Raw genomic sequence first — 23,010 nt, 5'->3', positions numbered from 1 at the left:
TCAGCTTCATCCAGATAACTTTGTACCACATGCATTCTGTAGCACATCGCTAGAAGCCGATGGTCATTTCTTTGTATCGTCTTTTAGATCCCATATTGACCAGAAAATGTTGGTTAATTTAACGCTGAATCAAGAAGGAAATATGGGTTGTTTGTATAAGGCCAATATCCTAAGACGGAGACTAAGCATTAAAGGCTAATCACTTACCGATGTGGCAATGAGCTATAGGAAGGAACGGCTGTGTACACCATAATGAAGGTTGATCGGTTAAGCGGTCAGAATTGTAACAAATTTGATAAAACGAGTGTCTAATTTATGATTAAAAAAATCAATCTCAAAATCGGATTTTTATGAAAACTTAACAACCATAATTTGCAAGTGTAGGGTTGAAAGTTGAAACCATATTTATGATATAAATAATATATATGACTTAATGTCTATTTGTATGAGTAATTAAAGTTGCAATGCAACATAAACAAATGACAACAATAGAAACATGTGCTCAAATACAGAGTTTACGCAAAATCAAATGAGCCCCAAACTGAGGTTGAAGAGTGACAATGGTATGCGGAGCATGCGAATAGGAGGGCGAGAGATCAAAGCAAAAGTGTTGCAGAATCATGACAAGTGCCATTTTTGCTTCTAACAAAGCAAAATTCAGTCCAACACATATTCGTGGACCCCCACCAAATGGGAGATATGATGTTTGTCCCTTGGTCACCTTCGAAACACCTTCAGCAAATCTTTCAGGCTTGAACTCGCTCACATCATCACCCCATATATCACGATCATGGTGCATAAGCATAATCTGCAACTGGAGGAAAGTTCCAGCGGGTAATGTCATGTCCCCTAATTTGGTTTCCTCATGTGTCATTCGTCCTAGTCCTACTGCTGGTGGGTATAGTCTAAGAACCTCATGCAAAATCATATTAACCTGAAAAACATAATTGGAGAGAAACGAATGTATAGCATCATAAGAGGATGTATGGTTTTATAAAGGTATTGAAAGGCTCACAATTTTTAAACGATTCAACCCATCGCTTTCTGGTTTTTCATGCCCAAATACTTGTGAAACTTCTTCTCTGGCACGCTCTTGCCAATTTGTGTGTTGAGCCAACAAAATCATAGTCCAGACTAGTAAGATTCCAGTGGTTTCTTGTCCAGCAAAGTAGAAAAGCTTACACTCATCGATCACTTCATCAATGGTTAATCCAGAATTCTTATTCCCTTGTTTAATTTCTTTGTAATTTGAATCCAAGAGTATGCCCAACAAGTCATCTTTACTCCTTTCTCCAGCTTTCATTGCCATTATTCGTTTGTCAATGATACTCCTTATCGTAGCCCTCACTTCTCGGTCAATTTTCTTTATCCTGTTATTGTCTTTTGTTGGCAAAAACCTAATATTTGTGTTTGAATTATATTAGATCGTCTCTTGATCAAGAGAAAAACGATGTAATAAAAGATTTTTCGCAAAGATAATTAATTAAGCACCTCGATCCAGGAATGTAGAGTGATTGTATAGCGTCTATAACTAACACTGCTAGTTCACGTTGTAGTTCAAATATTCTCTTCCCTTCTTCAATGTTACTACCAAATGCTGTACGTGAAATAACATCACTGGATAACGTTTGAAGATAAGGCCACACATCCACTTCACATGACCTTTCCTTTTTTAACCTTTCTTCCCATTTGTTGATCATCTCAGCACAGCTTACATAGATTGCAGGCACCATATGCTATAAAAAATTATGTTATTCATGGTGCAATGGGAAAAAGACATAAGAAAAGGAAAACCAACCTTGAGCTTTTCGACATGATAAGCAGGATTGACTATTTTTCTGTGTTTGCTCCATCGATCACCATCTGCATCTGTTAAACCTGCTCCTAGCGTCCTTATTAATGGGTTTCCTCCTCTTGGCTTTTGAAACTGATAGTTATTTGCCAAGACCTCCCTTACCATAGACGGATCAGTTATTTGCACCTTAGGTGTCGTCCCCATCCATGTGAAACAAATCTTGCCTAATTATACGATTAGCCCAATAATCGGTTTCTATCACTTGGAAGAATCAAATTTCACAACTATGATATGTAAACAGTTAGATAGAGGAAAGAAAAGGGAAAACACTTAATTACCATAAGCAGTGTGCGATTTGTGGTCAAAGGGCAAGACTCGGGGGACAATTTCATTATTTAGATTTATGGGTGTAGATTTCGCATCTCTTAACATGTTAACCACCTCTTTCAAGTCTCCGAACAAGAATTTATAGGAGCTTCCGTTCAGGCCTTGGGCTCTTAGACATTTTTCGTTCTTCTTTGGTTTCAGCCATACCCAATTCAGAAATCTCCAAGCATAACAAACCAGGATTATTAACGCTCCCATCCCACACCATACTGCACTTACTTCCATGATGGGGGAGAGTAGTTTGAATCTTGTGACATTGAGATGGAGGAAAAGGATAATTATTAATGGATGAATTTCACTTTAACTCCCCTATACTTTTCAGTAACGTACGGTTATGCCTATATGTTTGGTATTTTTTTTCGTTTGACCCCCAATATATTTAAAGACTAATGAGATACTCTTCACACCTCACCATATAATGGGAGACTGTATTGGAAGGTGGTGTCAATTGCATGAACACACTAGTCACTATATATCCCAAATATGGACCAGGAAACTAATGAAAGCATGCGACTCGAAGCTATCATTAGTACAAAAATGGGTTTTGCCGACGCATAAAATTTCACTATGACGGTTTTTTTTTTTTTTTTTTTTTTTTTCATTCAATACCTAAGGAAACTTCGCGTCATTGATGATTAGTTATGGTGACTTGTAATTATGGTGACTATAACCCATTAAAACCCATTGTTGTATGTATGTCAAACTTGTCACGATATGATAGAGAGCTTTTGAAGTTGTACGTATTTTATTTTGGTAACCATCACATATAATACACTTAATATATATAGGGTTAGGTTATTTTGTTTTCACTATCTATTGTGTGTATGTATGACTGATTCTGCACCAATCATTTTAGTTATTTTAAGAAAGTAATCAATGCATATTACATGTTGAAGATATAATATGTATTAATTACATCTTCAGCATATAATAAGCATTAATTACTTTCTTAAAATAACTAAAATGATTGGTCCAGAACCAATCATACAGACACACAATAGATAGTGAAAATATTTGAACCTAACTATATATATATATATATATATATATATATATATATATATATATATATATATATATATATATATATATAGGAAAAAGTAAATATACCCTTAAGGGTATATAAACTTAGGTACCCAAACTCACTATATTACGTCGTTTTGTATCATATATGCACATTGTAATCGTCCAATGTTCTCCTAATTCAACTTCGAACTTAATTTATTTCCAAGATTTTTATAAAATTTGCATTTATCTTCCTCTTACTTAATTTTCATTTTTAACTACAATATATATGGCCTATTAGGTGTTCGACATAAAGATGTGATGTAATAGGAAGATAATATTGAAATTTTGAAAATCTTGAAACTAAAGTTAAAGGTTGGATTTTAAGAACATTATAATGAATATATCAAACAAAACGAAGTATTATGGTGGGTTTGGGTACCTAAGCTTATATACCCTTAAGGGTATATTGACTTTTCCATATATATATATATATATATATATATATATATATATATATATATATATATATATATATATATATATATATATATATATATATATATATATATATATTTTCAAAACACATATTACATATTACTAGCTTAATATATATTCATCTTAAATAAATAACCAGAGGGACCAAAATCTATTTTTTATATTAAGTTTGTCCTCTTTTGACATGCCTAGATTTATTTCAAAATTCGAAGGCGTTCCAGAATTAGTTACATGATATGGGCGGATCAAGAGGAACTTTTGGTATTCTTTTGTAATGAATCGCCTTGGGCACCTTCCCATATTATAATATTATAACTATTTTTTACTTTGTTATAAGTTTTTTCATGTGGTAAATTTCAATATAAGAATTAATCACTTAAAATTAAACTTTGTGACCTTATATATCCTTACATCTTATTTAACAAATGTCACAAGGCAAAGATACATATCAAATAAAAAATCCGTTATTAAAGATGACATTTGGCCACCGTTTTTTTTTACTGTGATACTACTTTTCACTATTCTTATGTAAACTGATGTTACTATGTGAAGTCTTATTTGCAATTGTAACAACGTGAATTCCAAAAACAATTTTTCATTTTTAAAACATAATTTTATTCATAAAATAATATCAAAACATAATGTATCCAATGTTATTATAACAAAACATATTCCAGAATCTCAAAACATAAACTCCATGAGTGTGTACGGATCATGTCGGCGCCTTCCCGCGATCCTCGCTAGTATCTGAAACACATAACACAATAACTGTAAGCATAAATGCTTAGTGAGTTCCCCAAAATACCACATACAACGCATACGCCACTCAAGGCCATATCTCTGTGGGACCTTCCGGTCCAAGTGTCTCAGGGGACTTCCGTCCAGAAATCCTGATAGACCTTCCGGTCCTACCCGTATTGACCTTCCGGTCCTACCCGTATCGACCTTCCGGTCTGTAACCTCCTGACCTTCCGGTCCATATCATCTTGACCTTCCGGTCCTTATCATTCATAACATACATAACACATACATATCATATAACAGTATACAACACATACATCTCATAGCATATAATACCTTCCGGTCACACATAGGTACCACTCTAGGTACAGTATAGTGATAAGACTCATCTCGTACGAAGTCGGATAAACTCTCGTGCTTGACGCCCCGACCTAGCCTCCTCCTATCATTCAAATAACATTCTTGATCAATACCCTCTCATAGTCTCATCTCTAAAGATTGGGTAGAAAGCCATTCTACCCCTCCCTGAACCCTCTTGAATCAGCTTGACCAAAACCCTAAGGTCAACTGAAGTCAACGGTCAAACTTTGACCCGACTCGTCGAGTGCACATGGGCGACTCGGCGAGTCCATGCGGGTCCTCTGAATCCTTCTAACCTCACTTGGCACGTTGAATCATCCGTTCACTCGACGAGTTACTCCTGTCACGAATCGCGAGGCAACCTCGACTCGACTCGTCAAGTCCACTTATGAACTCGGCGAGTTGCTTCCATGGCAACACTCAAATGACCTTCTGAGGCCAGATCTGCTTCTCTAACCTATAGATCTGCCCTTCCCATACACAATAATCACATAAAGGTCCAACCTTTACATTCATGCAACACCCATAGGGATCCCTTTGGTGAAATTATCTCTAAAAAGGCAACCTAAGGTCATTTCTTCCATGGAACAACATAAAGCAGGTTGGATAAGGCTCTCTGGACCTCTAAAGGTCCAGATCCAAAGTCTAACATTCAAAGGGACAATATACTCATCATTTCAAGCCATAAAAAAGGTATAGAAAACCCTAGATTCAAGGATCTTATACTAAACAGAAGAAGGGATCGATTTACTACCTCAAAGTTGCAGATCCAAGCTGGAAACCCACAGAATAGCAATCCCCTTGACCTCCTCTTGCTGGAAACACCTTCTCCTTTGCAAAATCACACTAACAAGGATCAAAAAGGCTCTCCCTCTCTCTCTCACACAACTCGTTCAAGCTCTGTACGGTTTCTCTCTTTGTACTGGTAGCCACAATTGAGGGCTATAAGGACCCTTAAATAGGGCACATACCCAAAGATTTAGGGTTTCTGCCGCCAGCACGGACTCGTCGAGTCACCCTGCTGACTCGTCGAGTCCATTCATTAATCCAGTCAGCAAATCGCGATCCTACTCGACGAGTCTAGGCGTCGACACGTCAAGTCTTTCTCTCTAACTCAAAATAATGAATAACATAGAATATCTGGGAATCCGGATGTTACAGCAATGTTGACGTGTTTTGAGTAAAATGTTATGGAAACAATCCTGTAAATTAATTTATTATCTTTAGCAATGAGAAATATGAAAATCGACACATCGTTGTTTTTAGAAACCATTGCTAAAAGACAGTTTGTATTAGTGTGTGAGAAAACTATATACCTCTAACGAGGGAATGCCAATGAAAACCTAAATTTATTTTTGAACCATATTGTTTAATTGTGGTAGTGTGATGCAAGAAATACAGATAAAATAAGCACACGAAGAATATAATGTATGTGTGGAAGCCCTTTCATGAATAAAACTAATATTGAATCTAAATAGCTTTATTTAGGTTAGTGGGTATCCATACCAAATTTTCGCCACATCATCCTCCACGTCATATCATTTTTTGATTAAAATACCCACCACATTACTAAACCACTATACACATAAAAGCATTAATTTTTTTGTTTTTTTTAAATCTAAGGTCAAAGGTCCGTTTCTTCTTCTCTTTTATCGTTGATTTGCGCTGATCAAGCAACGAGAATTTACACAATGGCTAGGTATTGCGGTGTTTCTTCAGCCTCAAGGTTGTGAGGGCGTTCCATCTCAGCCTCTCAATAAAGTTGAGAGACCCATACCTAACAACCTTATAGACTTACAAATATAGTTATAACATTATAGTCGTATAACTCCTAACAATAAGGAAGCATTCGTAACCAGTTGTGTGACTTGATAATCAACTAATCAACTCATATTTTAGGTAGGATTCAGCTCACATGCTAAAACTCATGCATCATTAAAACAAATGGTTCATTCAAATTGGAATATGCAATGTTGCATAATGCAACATTTTAGAAAATAGAGGTTTCGATGCATCTTCAAGAACTCCATCTTGAGATGAATCCAATCTTTAGAAAATTTAACGCCCGTATTTTTGCGTTAAGCATTTCATAGAAGAATCTTAAGTTACGTTAGTTAATAAAGTAAATTTCTTATAAATAAATAAATAAGCATTTTCCATACATGATATGTATTTGTATAAATGTTATTTGTATATAAATAATATACGAGTTAGTTTTATAATAGAATAAAATAATCTATATAAATGTGTAGTAACCATAAATACAAACCCATGAGTATAAACATCGTGAAAATCTGACACTTTATAAAGAAGTTATGATTTGTCAAGACACAACGTGCCAATCTTGTTTATAAAATATCAAATGAAAATAGATTCTGAAGTAGTTGTTAAGATATAAAAGAAAATTTTAGCAGACATAAATACGAAACAGTAGATATAAAGTATTTTATTTTGAAAATGGAGCGAGTATGCGAAAGTTACGATTTCCGAAGACATCAAGAAAATAGGAGTTTCCAAAGCAGCAACCTGGCCACCAACTACCAACTCGCCTCTATTGGACGCACCAGATGTTGCCACATGGCAGTTGGAGAAGTCTCAACACCAACAACCACTTGATGACGTGGTAGAAGTAGAAGACACCACGTAAGGCGCGACACGCTTTTCAAAATTTTTTCCTATAAGAAGATTTCGACCTCCTCCTTCATTCCTTACTAATTCCGATCGGATTCTCTTTCAACCCTTGAGATTTTAGTCACTCATGATTTGATTTTTTCTTTCTTTTACTGAAGCGTTGTAGAATCTTTTCAGAAGATGGATTTAACGTCGAAGTCACGCTCACATAATTCCTAATGTTATCCCAATAACTTTTAATAATAATGAAACATTCATAAATAACTGTGTAACTTGATAAACAAGTAATCAACTTGTATTCTACATAGGAATTGGTTCAAACGATAAAACCCATGCAACACTTTACGAACGTTTGTATTGCACGAAAAAAAATATTTATTGTCCAATGTAGAATTTCTTGATATCTTCAACCACTATATAGGTTGATGTATCTTGCAATGTATTATATTTGTATCATGTTGTGTATTATTTACATCGATGGTTAATGTTTTATACCATTAATTTGTCAATCGGAAATGGTTATAATCATGGCCAGACTTGAGGAGGTTCGAGGTGTACGACAGCATAGGATTGTGTCTTTAATGGGGGCCAAAAAAAATTACGTAAACGGAACTTTTTGTTGGAAATTTGTCACTAATTGTCGTTAATGCATCACCAATCCATCGCTAACCCGTTGAATCTTGGATTCAAGTGGTTTCTTTTGTTGTTGTTGTTAATTATTTGTAAATAAACATTTTATTTTATTTTATTCCTAGGCATTAACATAATTAACAACAATCTATTACGTATTGAATCTTATCGTAATATTAATAAATTTTGTTTATATTTGAAAATTATTATTAGAGGTCGGTTTTTACTTACCCCCCGTCCTTCAAAATTCACCCCTAGGGACAAATGAGAAAAAGTCCATGACATTTAAGGGGACAAATTAGAAAAATGAGAAAGAAGTCCATGACATTTTCCAGTTGTAACATTTTCCAAGTCGAGTGAGCGTTCTATTTTAGTGAATGTAGGACCTTATGTTAAAGGCCATGACATTTAAGGGGACAAATGAGAAAAAAGTCAATATTTGGGTATGCAATTGGAATGATTCCAAAGTCCAGGGATGCAAACGTACAATAAATTTGTGTCCCGATAATTTATAGTGAGAGAGGATGGGAGGGACGATAAACATTCAGCGAAGACGTGGAGAGAGATGAAGCATCATAAGCCTGCAGCTGTTCTTGGAACCTGAGATCAAGATCATAATTGAACCCTTCATATGCCACATCTTATAAATTACTTGTTTTCACGCATATAGCTAGGGAGAAAATCCAAATGTGTTAATCTCTCTACTTCTCGCCTCTTATCTTTTTATTCGGATTGAATAATTATTTGATTTTACAACAAAGATTACTGTTTAAATTATTTTATTAAATAAAAGCGACGTATTTTATAAGATCAAATTAATGTTATGAATACTACTTTTTAGGGCGTTTTTAACATATTTTACGTCATAAAAGAGTATTTAAATTAAGAATAATAACAAAATTGACCATTGTAATTTTACCTTTTTATGACTACTTTTGAGTCATTTGCTAAAATAACCACCATTGAAATGGGTCCATTAAGACTTGTTTCCGACTAACTTTAAGTTACATATGTTTTCTTTCAAAAAATATATATTTTGGATTTGGCAATACACAACAAAAAGTTGGAGTATTAGGGACGTACCTTTTTGCGACGACATGAGTAATAGCGGCGACACTAGAGTACACGCAATTGGTGTCGCCGTTAAAACATTGATGTCGTCGCTAATAGCGTCGTCGCTAAAGATCATCACCGGTTATCCGTCGGAGACACGCTACTTTCAATCCGCACCCTTGGTTCGGCAAATAATCCAACGGATAGGGTTTGTTCCTGTGAATAAGAATTAGAGACGACGCTTTTAGCGGCGACGCGTCGCCGCTAAAGGTGTCGATTCGTTGACCAACCTTAGACCAAATACTGGCCCTACGATGCTTTCCCAATCCAACGGTTGGGAATTGCCAGAAAGCGCGTGTATGATTTCCCTCCAGCTTGTCGCCGCTAATAGCTCCTTCCTTGTCGCCGCTAATGGTCCCTTCCCGTTTAGTTCCAGTTCGTCTTCCCCAGACGACATTTTCTCCCATTTGTTGAAACGGCGATCGATTCATATATCTCCGGCGACGACCACTTTTTCCACCGGTGATTGGGCTCCAAACTCGACTCCCACCCCCGATTTGCCTCCAAGGCCGAGTCCCACCACCTCCTCAGCCGATTGCCGCCAAATTTCCGACTGGAACTTCGATTTCCTGTTCGTATCTCCGGCGAGGTTTGTTTTCAAGACCAATTTCTCTTTCAATTCTTCTGTTAACACACATAAAAACCACCGATTAATTCTATTTCAATTGTTTTTTTTTCGTTCCAGTTGGGACATCGACGATTGCAGCTTCACCACTGCATTTACCTTCGTTTTTCCTGGAGAGAAGAGGTTAGTTTCATTTGTTTCAGTTCTTAATATTGATTGTATGTGGATATTCATAATTCATGAAACTGTTAAATTTGGAAACTGTGAAATTTATTATGACTTTGAAATTTAGAAAGTGTGAAAAAACTGTTAAATTGAATGTGTATGTAAAATTTATTGAATGTATGTGATTAAAACTTGTTAACTTTGTTAATTCATGGAAACTGTATGTAAAATTGATGGAAACTGTATGACATGAAACTGTTAAATTGAATGTATATGATTTTGATTTTGACTTTGGTTATTTTGATTTTTTTCACTTGTTTGAATGTATGTTGAATGTTTAAGTTGTTTGAATATATATGTAAAATTGATTGAAATTGTTAACTTTGTTTGAATGTATATGTAAAATTGATATGTTTGAATGTATGGAAACTATTGTATGCAGGAACATGGTAGTTTGATTAGTTTGATATGTTTCATTTGTTGATAATGTAAGAATTGATGAATTTATATGTAAATTGATATGTTTCACTTGTTGATCATGTATGTTCATGTATGAGTTAATGAATTTAATTATATGTGAAGTTTATGTATATATATGTGAAACTATTGTATGTTTAGCGTGAGTTTATATGTAAAATTTAAGAATGTTCATATGATTATTAGAAATATATTTTATTCTACCTTAAAAAAAATACATCATAATAGATTGGTCAAAAAGGTTTTTAAAAGAAAAAATAATAATAAACTAATTAAATAAATAACAAATATATAATTACTAAGTTATAATTACTCAAAATAGAAAAAATTAAAATTGGTCAAAAAGGTTTTAAAAAGAAAAATAAAAATAAAATAAAATTGTTTAAAGTACTCAAAATAGAAAAATAAACCAAAATTAATAAATCAAAGTTATAATTACTAAGTTATAATTACTCAAAATAGAAAAAATAAAATTGTTTAAAGTACTCAAAAAGATTTTAAAGAAAGTCTACGAAGTTATAGTTACTTAAAATGGAAAAATAAAAACAAAAATAAGTTGATAAATCAAATTGGTCAAAAAGGTTTTAAAAAGAAAAAAAAAAGAATAATAAACTAATTAAATAAATAACAAATATATAATATCGTTTAAAGTAAAATGTCATAAAAAAAATTTTAAAATTAAAACGCTAAATCTACTAAGTTATAATTACTCAAAATAGAAAAATAAAAATAAAAATAAGTTGATAAATCAAATTGGTAAAAAAGGTTTTAAAAAGAAAAAGAAGAAGAATAATAATAAACTATAATAAAATAATTAAATAAATAACAAATATATAACATCGTTCAAAGTAAAATGTTTTAATAAAAAAAAATTAAAAATTAAAACGCAAAATCTACTAAGTTATAATTACTCAAAATAGAAAAATAAAAACAAAAATAAGTTGATAAATCAAAATATGAAAAAAAAAAAAAAAGATGATATAAATAACAAATATATACTATCGTTTAAAGTATCATGCTATAATAAAAAAAATATTTTTTTTAGTTTAAGCCTCTTCTTTTTAAACCATCAAAAGCCTAGAAATACCCGCCCGAAATTGATTAGAAATTAATTTCGGGTTGTCCCCATTTTGGGACTGCTTTTTGAAAACCTTATCTCATTTAGGATGCATATGTGTATTACATGATTGATTGTTTAAGAAATATTCGGTTGTTATTTTCTCTTTGCTCATCGGTATATAATTTTATATATACTTAGGAGCTAAAGGGAAATGATGCCGAATTTTTCTTAAATGATTAATCATGTAATACACATTTGCATATGAGGTAAGGTATTCAAAAAGTGGGTTTAGAAGCCTACCCTTGTGAATAATCTCATGTTGTTTGGTTTTCTACTCTATCCTTATAAATATTCAATCCAAACTCTACTTCTTGTAGAGTAAACACTAAAACCTAACTTATGTTTCAGTTGCAACATGCCTATTGATAAAACTTGGACTACTATTGAAAACCATAACTCTACCTTGTTCCAACAAGGGCTCGAATCTTTTCTCGAGAGGTCCAAACCACATGTCGATAACAAAGGTCAAATTAGATGCCTGTGTAACAAATGTAATGTCAATAAATTTATAGTACTAGCCATAATGAAATTCCATATACTTCAACATGGTTTTAGTCCACATTATATTATATGGAAGTATCACGGCGAAAATACAACTCACCCGGTTGTCGAAGACATACCGCGTAGTAACGAGATGGCCGATGTTATTGATGATGTTATGGGGGGTGTGATTGAAAATGATACCAACCGCAACGAAGGGAACCCAGATACAGACGGTAGAGGTGTTGATGATGGATTTCAAAAGCTGTTAGAGGAAGTCCAATTCAAATTATATCCAGGATGTTCGTTTTCGTCCCTTGACTTTTTAGCAAAGCTGATGCATATCAAGGTGATCAAAAAATGGACTGATAGTTCATTCGATCAACTTCTTGAGTTGTTGCAAACTGCATTTCCTGAAGGAAACAAGCCCCCCCCCCCCCCCCCCCGTCACATTACGAAGCAAAAAAGACACTTAAAAAGATCGGCTTAGGTTATGAGTCAATACACGTATGTAAAAATGACTGCTTTCTTTTCTGGAAAGAACACGAGTTGTTGCAAAAATGTACAGTTTGTAATGAGAGTCGGTGGGTTGATGAACACACAAATGGTAGGAAGGTGGCTCATAAGGTTTTACGATACTTTCCCGTGACCCCCAGACTACAACGTTTGTCCTGTTCAAGACACACAACTAAAGATATGATTTGGCATAGTACCGGACAATCCAAAGATGGTACGATGATTCATCCCGTTGATGGTACTTCATGGAAAAAAATTTATATGAAGTATCCTGACTTCTCGAGGGAACCCCGAAACGTACGTTTAGGGCTTGCTGTTGATGGTTTTAATCTGTTTGGTAACATGTGTAATCCTCACAGCACGTGGCCGGTCATACTCACCACTTACAATCTTCCACCATGGCTATGCATGAAAGAGTCATCTTTCATGTTGACCTTGTTGATTCCCGGCCCCAAAGCACCCGGGAAGGACTTGGATGTGTTCCTTAGGCCGTTGGTGGATGAGTTGAAGCAGTTATGAAGTTTTGGAGTACGTACTAAAGATGCAGCGACAAATACATTCTTCAATATGAAAGTGATGTTGTTATGGACAATAAACGACTTTCCCGCTCGTAGTAGTTTATCCGTTTGGAGCGGACAAGGGTACAAAGCTTGTCCGACTTGCAACGAAGACACTCCGTCATATCGAGTATCAAATAAAGTCGTATATTTTGGTCATCGCCGGTTCTTAGATGCTGACCATCCATGGAGAAAAAGTTTGGTCTATAATGGCGAACATGAGACAAGAGGTCCTCCAAGACAGTTTAGTGAGGAAGAAATACAAGTGCAACACGCTCGTCTATTGTTTCGTCCACCGGGTAAAGTAGTTGCTCAACGAGCTGGTATTAAGAGAGATCGTGAGGATTTCGAGTTGAATTGGTCCTAAAAGAGCATATTCTTTGAACTTGAGTATTGGTCTTCTCTGGAGCTGAAGAACAACTTCGATCTTATGCATGTTGAAAAAAATGTGGGTGTGAGTCTTGTGGGTACTTCTCTGATGAATGATAAGTCTAAAGACACATCAAACGCTCAGGCGGACTTGACAAAACTGAACATTTGGAAAAATCTATGGTTGAAAAAGAATGGAAACAAGTTCCATAAACCCCATCCACCTTACTCGTTCACGAAACCTGACCGCATTCATTTTTGTAAGTTTATAAGAAATGTGAAACTGCCAGATGGATTTGGATCTAACATCGGTAAGAAAGTGAATGAAACCAATACTAACATTATTGGGTTGAAATCTCATGATTATCACATTCTTATGCAACGTTTGTTATGATGGGTTTTGAGCATTCTAACACTTCCTAAGTGTACATGCAACCCTAATAAACCTTGGATCTATGTTTGTCTAAGATACATGCAAATAATTAATTTTCCAAGGTTCATATCCTAACTAGCATGGCATGGGGAACATGAATCAAATAAAGCTAGTAGAAATACTTACCTTGTAGTAGTAGTTGATTGCTTGGAGTTTTAGACCCTAACACCAATAGTGTGAATGCCTCAAATGGAAATCACAAATCACCACAAACTTGGAACTTTGAGAGAATAGCCACAACTATCTTGAAATTGGCCCTCTTGCTTTACTCACTTCAACTAGTCTGATTTCAAGAACCAAAACCTCCTTTATATAGTGTGGTGGATTAGGGTTACATCCATGTAAACCCTAATACCCATGTCTCTTCATTTCCATGAGATCCATGGGTTAAAGCTCCATGGAGTATCCATGGACTTTCCATGCAAGCCTAGCCCATTCTAAATAAGCATTAGCCCACACTATATAAATATAGAAGCCCATATTTAATTAGTAATATCCTTGATCTCTAAATTAATCCTAGATTAATTATAGATCTGTAACAGCCCGGATTTCCAGGTATCTTTTATGTTTTCAATTTTTGATGTTTGTGAGCGGACTCGGCGAGTTGGAGCTCAGACTCGCCGAGTAGGATCGCGATTCTGGACGCGGGTTCGCGCCTGGACTCGGCGAGTCCGCACTGTTTAATGAAACCCTAATTTCTCGGGTTTGGGACCTATTTAAAGGGCCTTATGGCCGTCATTTGTGCTCACCAGTCCCTTGAGTGAAACCCTAATCGAGTGTGAGCGTTTGGAGCAAAGTAGGAGGCCATTATTGATCTTGGAGGTGTCATCTTGCAAGGGAAAGGGAGGATCAGCTAAAGGAAAGCAGGAGGAGTCACTTTCTGAGAGTTTGGAGTCCAGAGCATCGCTTTTGTGGTAATATCCTCGAGCTATCCTCTTCTATGTTGATGTTTGCATTGATTTAGGGCTTATTGAGCCCTTTTGTGGCTAGATTTAGGGCTCCCTTGGTCCCTTAAGCGATTTAGACCATAGATCTGGACCCTTGGAGGTCCAGAGTGTCCCTTTGCCCAAGCTTTTTGTGAATCAATGGAGGTTTTGGATTGGAATCCTTATGCCTTAAGTCAAAATACCATTTATGAGCCATGGGGTGTGTTATGGACACCAAGATAAGGACTTTACGTGATGAATCAGTCTAGGAAGGCCAGATCTATGAATTGTTGGAACATATCTGACCTTAGAGGCAAGTTTGAGCGATTGCATGGCATGGACTCGCCGAGTCCGATGATCAGACTCGGTGAGTAGCTTGAAGATTGCCTTCAAACCGCCCGGTGAGTGGTCCAGTCGAGTCATAGGTTGACTCAGTGAGTCAGGGCGAGTCAGAGAGGGTTGGCAGGTGGACTGAGTTGAGCTGGGACTCGCCGAGTTGTTCTTGAGACTCGGCGAGTTGAGTCAGGGTGGACCCGCGATTCTTCCAGGTGGAACTCGTCGAGTCAGGGGGGGAACTCGACGTGTCAAAAGGGAATCCTAGAGAGATTGGTGAAAACGTCTAGACTCGCTGAGTCCGGTCAAAGTTGACCGTTGACCGTTGACCAAGAGTTGACTAGTGTTGACTTATAAAGGGTAGTCAACCTTAGCGGTAAAAATGTTAATAAGAGACGTATGATGATATAGGGAGATTGTAGCTCAGACGATCGAGCACGTGTGATTCCAGGATTTGCTAGCTATCGGTATTCGCGAGGTGAGTCTTCTCACTATAATGTACCCGGAAGGGTTTTGACTGTGTGACCGGAAGGTCGGATATGGTATGAGACGTATGTGCTATATGTGAAAAGTTAATTGTTATATGCGCTAAGTATAATATGCTTGATATGGGCCGGAAGGCGAATATGTTATGGGCCGAAAGGCGTTGTAATGTGGACCGTAAGGTTGGATTGGGTAGGACCGGAAGGTTTACCCAGCAGGGACGGAAGTCCCCTGAGACACAGGGACCAGAAGGTCAGGGCCTGGAAAGGCGTATGTGCTTAAGTTGTATTTTGGGGAACTCACTAAGCATTTATGCTTACAGTTGTTGTGTATGTGTTTCAGGTACTAGCGAGGACCGTGGGAAGGCGCCGGCGTGATCTGTACACACTGATGGATGATTTATGATTTTGGGATTTATATGATTGTATTATGACATGATACATTGGATATTCATGCCTTGTTTTGGATGAAAATACATTTTTAGAAATGAAAAATTTGTTTTAAAATTTCAATTGTTACAATTTGGTATCAGAGCCTTGGTTTGAGGGATTCGGGTACACCTTCGGGCGTAACTGAACTCAAACCGAGGATTTGAGGAAAACTTTTAAAAACAAAGGCATAAAAATTTTATAAAGGATTTTGGTGGTAAACAAAAATGAAGCAGTGTGTACGATCAGCCAGCGCCCGAACGGTAAAGATCCCCAAAATACCCTTACAATGATGTGTTAAGAGATATGATATGATATGAATTGTTATGCATGCTAGAAGACTAGGTATTCATGATAGGACTAGAGTGGCCTGATTTGTGATGCCTTAGTCTAAGGAAGTCTGTTGCTATGAGATGCTTCGGGAGCGAGCGGGTGGTTAGTGCATAACAAGAATAGAGTACTCAGGATCCGGGGTTTGGGGAGGAGGGCTTGGGATGAATGCTGATGCGGTGTGGTCGGTAGTATTGGGCCCGTACTACCGAAGGCACCGGGTCAGTAGGCGACCCAAGTAAGAATCCCTGGGTATCGGAGACTGAGTAGCGTTGCGTTATCGAGTGCGATTATGCTCGATAGAGTCTCTGATAGTTCTATGTTGTATTTCAGAGGCATAATGGTTGGATCACGCCACAGACCGAGTACGAGCAGTGTGAGTGACGAGGAGATTCGTCAGATGATTCATGAGGAGGTGGCTGCAGCGATTCGGGCTGAGATTCCGGAGATGTTTGGGTCTATTAAGACCACTTTGATGGAGACCTTTGATGACCGGTACGCCGCGTTGACTGAGGCTGCAGCTACCCCAGCTGTGGCCGCTGCCAGACCACAGGGAGGTGACTCGTTGCTGTTTCCGGAGTTCAGCAACATGAAGCCACCTGAGTTTGACGGGACGTAGGATCCGATCGCTGCGATGAGATGGATTGCTGATATCGAGGGATGCTTCTACACTTGTTCATGTCCGGAGCATCTGAGAGTACGGTTCGCCTTGAACCAGCTCCGTCTGGGAGCGAAGGATTGGTGGAAGTTCGTGACGGCGAACTTCACTTTGGCAGAGATTTCAGCTGTGACGTGGGAGAGGTTTACCTCTATGTTCAAAGACGAGTACGTTCCCCCGGTGGAGAGGGAACGGTTGGTTCAGGAGTTCTTGACCCTCAAGCAGGGTAACGATTCAGTTACGGTGATCACGCGGAAGTTTCATGAGAGGGCGATGTTCTGCCCCGAGCAGGTGTCCACAGAGCAGGCTCGGATGAGCCGGTATTTGGGTGTGTTGAGGAGGGATATCCGGGAGTTCGTGTCGAACTCAACATATCATACCTTTGCTGAGCTTCAGGCGAATGCCAGGAAGCGTGAGATCGAGTTTGAGACCCAGGCCAGGGAGGAGGCCGAGTCTCAACGGGTGGATCGGCGGCCGACTCAGTCTCAGCCGGCAGCCAAGCGAACTAAGTCCGCCGATTCGAGGACGGGAGGTCCGAAGGGCCGCACTTGCGGAAAGTGCGGCAAGGGTCACTAGGGGACATGTCGATCAGGTGCTTGCTACAAGTGTGGCAAGGAGGGGCACATCGCTAGGGATTGCCCCAAGGGGTTTATGGTTTGCTTTCATTGCAACCAGACCGGCCATCGGAAGGTCGAGTGCCCTCAGCTTCATCAGGGATTTGCACCTGCTGTCAGGGCTACTGAGATTCGACCAGTGAAGGCCGAGACCCCGAGGGCTCGTGGGAGAGCTTTCCAGTTGACTGCGGAGGAGGTCCGCGCTGCGCCCGACGTTGTGGCAGGTATGATTTATTTCATGTATTTATTTTGATGTTGAGATATTATGCTTATGTTATGATATGTGTAGGTACTTTCCTTGTGAATTCTGTACCTGCTTTAGTGTTATTTGACTCGGGTGCGAGTCGGTCTTTTGTATCCTTGGCATTTAGTCGGCATATCAGTGTTAGCCGTGAGCCATTGAGTCGGCCTCTGAGAGTTTCTATAGCTGACGAGAGAGTGATTTGTGCCACGAAGGTTCTCCGGGGATGTGTATTAGAGATTTTCGGGGTTGAGTTTCCGATTGATCTGGTTCCTATTGCGATGGGTGATGTCTGTGTCATTGTAGGCATGGACTGGTTGAGTCGATTCGGCACAGTTATCGACTGTGAGCGTCAGCTGGTGACCATACGAGACCCTAGTGGGGGAGTTCTTTCAGTGTACGGCGAGGGTACACGTTCGGGATCAGCTTTTTGTTCGGCCGCTAGGGCGAGGCAATGTCTACAGCAGGGCTGTAAGGGTTATGTGGCGTATGTGATGGATATGCGGGTGGCTTCCGAGAGGCCGAGTTCAGTTGAGGAGGTTCCGGTGGTGCGTGAGTTTCCAGATGTTTTTCCCGAGGAGCTGCCGGGTGTGCCTCCTGTGAGGCAAGTGGAGTTCAGTATCGAATTGGTTCCGGGGGCCGCGCCTATCGCTAAGGTGCCTTATCGCCTTGCACCTCCAGAGATGCAAGAGTTATCCTCACAGCTTCAGGAGCTGCTGGGGAAGGGATTTATTCGGCCGAGTAGCTCGTCGTGGGGAGCACCTATTTTGTTCGTCAAGAAGAAGGATGGTTCACACCGGATGTGCATTGATTACCGGGAGTTGAACAAGCTGACGATCAAGAATCGTTACCCGTTACCGAGGATCGATGATTTGTTCGATCAGTTGCAGGGTGCATCTTGGTTCTCCAAGATCGATTTGAGGTCTGGATATCATCAGGTGAGAGTGCGGGATGAGGACGTCCAGAAGACAACGTTCAGGACGCGTTATGGACATTATGAGTTTGTGGTGATGCCTTTTGGGCTCACCAATGCCCCGGCAGAGTTCATGGATCTCATGAACAGGGTATGTAGGCCGATGTTGGATCGATCGGTGATTGTATTTATCGATGATATTCTGGTATATTCGAGATCTAGAGAGCAGCATGAGGAGCATTTGAGGGAGGTCCTTGAGGTCCTGAGATCGGAGAAACTTTATGCAAAGTTCTCCAAGTGTGATTTCTGGTTACGGGAGGTCCAGTTCTTAGGACATCTTGTTAACCAGGAAGGGATACTGGTCGATCCGGCCAAGGTTGAGGCGGTGATGAATTGGGAAGTGCCGAAGTCACCCTCTGAGATCAGGAGTTTCCTTGGGTTGGCAGGGTATTATCGGAGATTTATCAAGGATTTCTCCAAGATCGCAGTGCCACTCACCAGATTGACCCGGAAGGGTGTTGCTTTTTCATGGGGTCCCGAGCAGCAGACCTCCTTTGAGACACTTCGCCAAAGGTTGTGCGAAGCCCCGGTATTAGCTCTCCCGGAAGGGATGGAGGATTTTGTAGTATATTGTGATGCATCGATTTTGGGGCTGGGAGCGGTACTGATGCAGAGGGGGCATGTGATAGCATATGCATCGAGGTAGCTGAAGCCTCATGAGACGAGATATCCCACTCATGATCTAGAGTTGGGGGCAGTAGTGTTCGCCCTCAAGATTTGGCGTCACTACTTGTATGGGGTTCGGTGTACGATATACACGGACCATAAAAGTTTGAGGTACTTGATGGATCAGCCCAACCTAAATATGCGGCAGAGGAGGTGGTTGGATGTGGTCAAGGATTATGATTGTGAGATCCTGTACCACCCAGGCAAGGCTAATGTGGTAGCCGATGCGTTGAGCCGCAGGGCGGAGAGCACTCCACTGCGGAATGTATGTTTGAGATTGACCGTGATCGCTCCGGTACTGGATGCCATTCGTGGGGCACAGGCCGAGGCTGTGTAACCTGAGATGCAGAAGAAGGAACGGGTCGTGGGGTTGGTTTCGGAGTTTGTCACGGATGGTCGAGGGCTTATGACTTTTCAGGGTCGGATTTGGGTACCGTTTGTGGGCGGTACGCATACTACTTTGATGGAGGAAGCGCATCGATCGAAATTTTCGATTCATCCCGGGGCTACGAAGATGTATTTGGATTTGAGAAAGGAGTATTGGTGGCCCTGTATGAAGAGAGACGTCGCATGGTTTGTTGAGAGGTGCTTGACCTGCCGTAGGGTTAAGGCCGAGCACCAGAGGCCGCATGGCAAGTTGCAGCCATTGGAGGTTCCCGAGTGGAAGTGGGAACAGATCACTATGGATTTCATCACCAAATTGCCGAGGACTGCCAGAGGAGTTGATGCAATTTGGGTGATTGTGGACAGGTTGACGAAGAGCGCTCACTTTCTTGCCATCAGTGAGAGTTCTTTAGTGGAGAAATTAGCGGAGGTGTATGTGAGAGAAGTGGTATCTCGGCATGGGGTGCCGATCTCGACTGTTTCGGACCGTGATGTGCGTTTCACTTCCAGATTCTTGAAGAAATTTCATGAGGAGTTGGGTACTAAACTGCAGACGGTCAGAGTGAGCGGACGATTCAGACGCTTGAGGATATGCTCCGCGCATGTGTGTTGGACTTCGGGGGTAGTTGGGATGCGTATTTACCCTTGGCAGAGTTCTCTTACAACAACAGCCATCATTCGAGCATTGGTATGCCACCCTTTGAGCTGTTGTATGGGAGGAGGTGTCGGCCCCCCATTTGCTGGGGTGAGGTTGGGCAGAGAGTGATGGGTAGTACAGAGATCGTGCTTCAGACGACAGAGCAGATTCAGCAGGTCAGACAGAGGTTGTTGACCGCCTAGAGCCGACAAAAGAGTTATGCGGACAGACGTCGATCCGAGCTTGAGTTTCAGGTCGGTGATCTCGTTCTCCTGAAGGTCTCTCCTTGGAAAGGAGTGATTCGATTCAGGAAGAGGGGCAAATTGGGGCCCCAATATATTGGTCCATTCCGTGTGGTTGCGAGGGTAGGCCGGGTAGCTTATCGTTTGGATTTGCCAGCAGAGTTGGGGCAGATTCACGACACTTTTCATGTGTCGCAGCTGAGAAAGTGTATAGCCGATGAGTCGGCAGTGGTTCCATTAGAGGATATTCAGGTGGATGCGAGCCTGAATTATGCCGAGAGGCCGGTGGCCATCAGAGATCGGAAGATCAAGGTTCTAAGGAACAAGGAGGTACCCTTAGTGTTGGTTCAGTGGCAACATCGGAAGGGATCAGAGATGACCTGGAAGCCGGAGCGAGAGATGCGTGAGCAGCATCCGGAGCTATTTTCAGAGCGAGACTTCGAGGGCGAAGTCTAGTTCTAGTGGGGGAGAGTTGTAACAGCCCGGATTTCCAGGTATCTTTTATGTTTTCAATTTTTGATGTTTGTGAGGGGACTCGGCGAGTTGGAGCTCAGACTCGCCGAGTAGGATCGCGATTCTGGACGCAGGTTCGCGCCTGGACTCGGCGAATCCAGGGTATGGACTCGGCGAGTCCGCGTTGTTTAATGAAACCCTAATTTCTCGGGTTTGGGACCTATTTAAAGGGCCTTATGGCCGTCATTTGTGCTCACCAGTCCCTTGAGTGAAACCCTAATCGAGTGTGAGCGTTTGGAGCAAAGTAGGAGGCCATTATTGATCTTGGAGGTGTCATCTTGCAAGGGAAAGGGAGGATCAGCTAAAGGAAAGCAGGAGGAGTCACTTTCTGAGAGTTTGGAGTCCAGAGCATCGCTTTTGTGGTAATATCCTCGAGCTATCCTCTTCTATGTTGATGTTTGCATTGATTTAGGGCTTATTGAGCCCTTTTGTGGCTAGATTTAGGGCTCCCTTGGTCCCTTAAGCGATTTAGACCATAGATCTGGACCCTTGGAGGTCCAGAGTGTCCCTTTGCCCAAGCTTTTTGTGAATCAATGGAGGTTTTGGATTGGAATCCTTATGCCTTAAGTCAAAATACCATTTATGAGCCATGGGGTGTGTTATGGACACCAAGATAAGGACTTTACGTGATGAATCAGTCTAGGAAGGCCAAATCTATGAATTGTTGGAACAGATCTGACCTTAGAGGCAAGTTTGAGTGATTGCATGGCATGGACTCGCCGAGTCCGATGATCAGACTCGGCGAGTAGCTTGAAGATTGCCTTCAGACCGCCCAGTGAGTGGTCCAGTCGAGTCATAGGTTGACTCAGTGAGTCAGGGCGAGTCAGAGAGGGTTGGCAGGTGGACTTAGTTGAGCTGGGACTCGCCGAGTTGTACTTGAAACTCGGCGAGTTGAGTCAGGGTGGACCCGCGATTCTTCCAGGTGGAACTCATCGAGTCAGGGGGAGAACTCGACATGTCAAAAGGGAATCCTAGAGAGATTGGTGAAAACGTCTAGACTCGCCGAGTCGCCCTAGTGCACTCGCCGAGTCCGGTCAAAGTTGACCGTTGACCGTTGACCAAGAGTTGACTAGTGTTGACTTATAAAGGGTAGTCAACCTTAGTGGTAAAAATGTTAATAAGAGACGTATGATGATATAGGGAGATTGTAGCTCGAAGGATCGAGCACGTGTGATTCCAGGATTTGCTAGCTATCGGTATTCGCGATGTGAGTCTTCTCACTATAATGTACCCGGAAGGGTTTTGACTGTGTGACCGGAAGGTCGGATATGGTATGAGACGTATGTGCTATATGTGAAAAGTTAATTGTTATATGCGCTAAGTATAATATGCTTGATATGGGCCGGAAGGCAATATGTTATGGGCCGGAAGGCGAATATGTTATGGGCCGAAAGGCGTTGTAATGTGGACCGTAAGGTTGGCTTGGGTAGGACCGGAAGGTTTACCCAGCAGGGACGGAAGTCCCCTGAGACACAGCGACCGGAAGGTCAGGGCCTGGAAAGGCGTATGTGCGTAAGTTGTATTTTGGGGAACTCACTAAGCATTTATGCTTACAGTTGTTGTGTATGTGTTTCAGGTACTAGCAAGGACCGTGGGAAGGCGCCGGCGTGATCTGTACACACTGATGGATGATTTATGATTTTGGGATTTATATGATTGTATTATGACATGATACGTTGGATATTCATGCCTTGTTTTGGATGAAAATACATTTTTAGAAATGAAAATTTTGTTTTAAAA

General features: G+C 40.2%; 1 protein-coding gene across 1 annotated transcript; it reads right to left on the bottom strand.

Annotated features, from left to right (window-relative positions):
- Nucleotides 1–386: 386 nt before the first annotated feature.
- LOC145065428 (cytochrome P450 CYP72A219-like) lies at nucleotides 387–2,446 on the bottom strand. Its single transcript, XM_079012415.1, has 5 exons — nucleotides 2,134–2,446; nucleotides 1,799–2,019; nucleotides 1,492–1,736; nucleotides 1,016–1,397; nucleotides 387–934 (listed from the first exon to the last, which is right to left on the bottom strand). The coding sequence occupies exons 1-5, from the start codon at nucleotides 2,405–2,407 to the stop codon at nucleotides 503–505; spliced, it is 1,554 nt and encodes a 517-aa protein (XP_078868541.1). The 5' UTR covers nucleotides 2,408–2,446; the 3' UTR covers nucleotides 387–502.
- Nucleotides 2,447–23,010: the final 20,564 nt, after the last annotated feature.

The sequence above is a fragment of the Lactuca serriola genome, chromosome 8 (assembly GCF_051521515.1).
Source record: "Lactuca serriola cultivar US96UC23 chromosome 8, Lser_US96UC23_V15, whole genome shotgun sequence".
NCBI classification, from domain to species: domain Eukaryota; kingdom Viridiplantae; phylum Streptophyta; class Magnoliopsida; order Asterales; family Asteraceae; genus Lactuca; species Lactuca serriola.
Note: the sequence above shows the minus strand (reverse complement) of the source record. Positions and strands in the feature narration are given on the sequence as shown.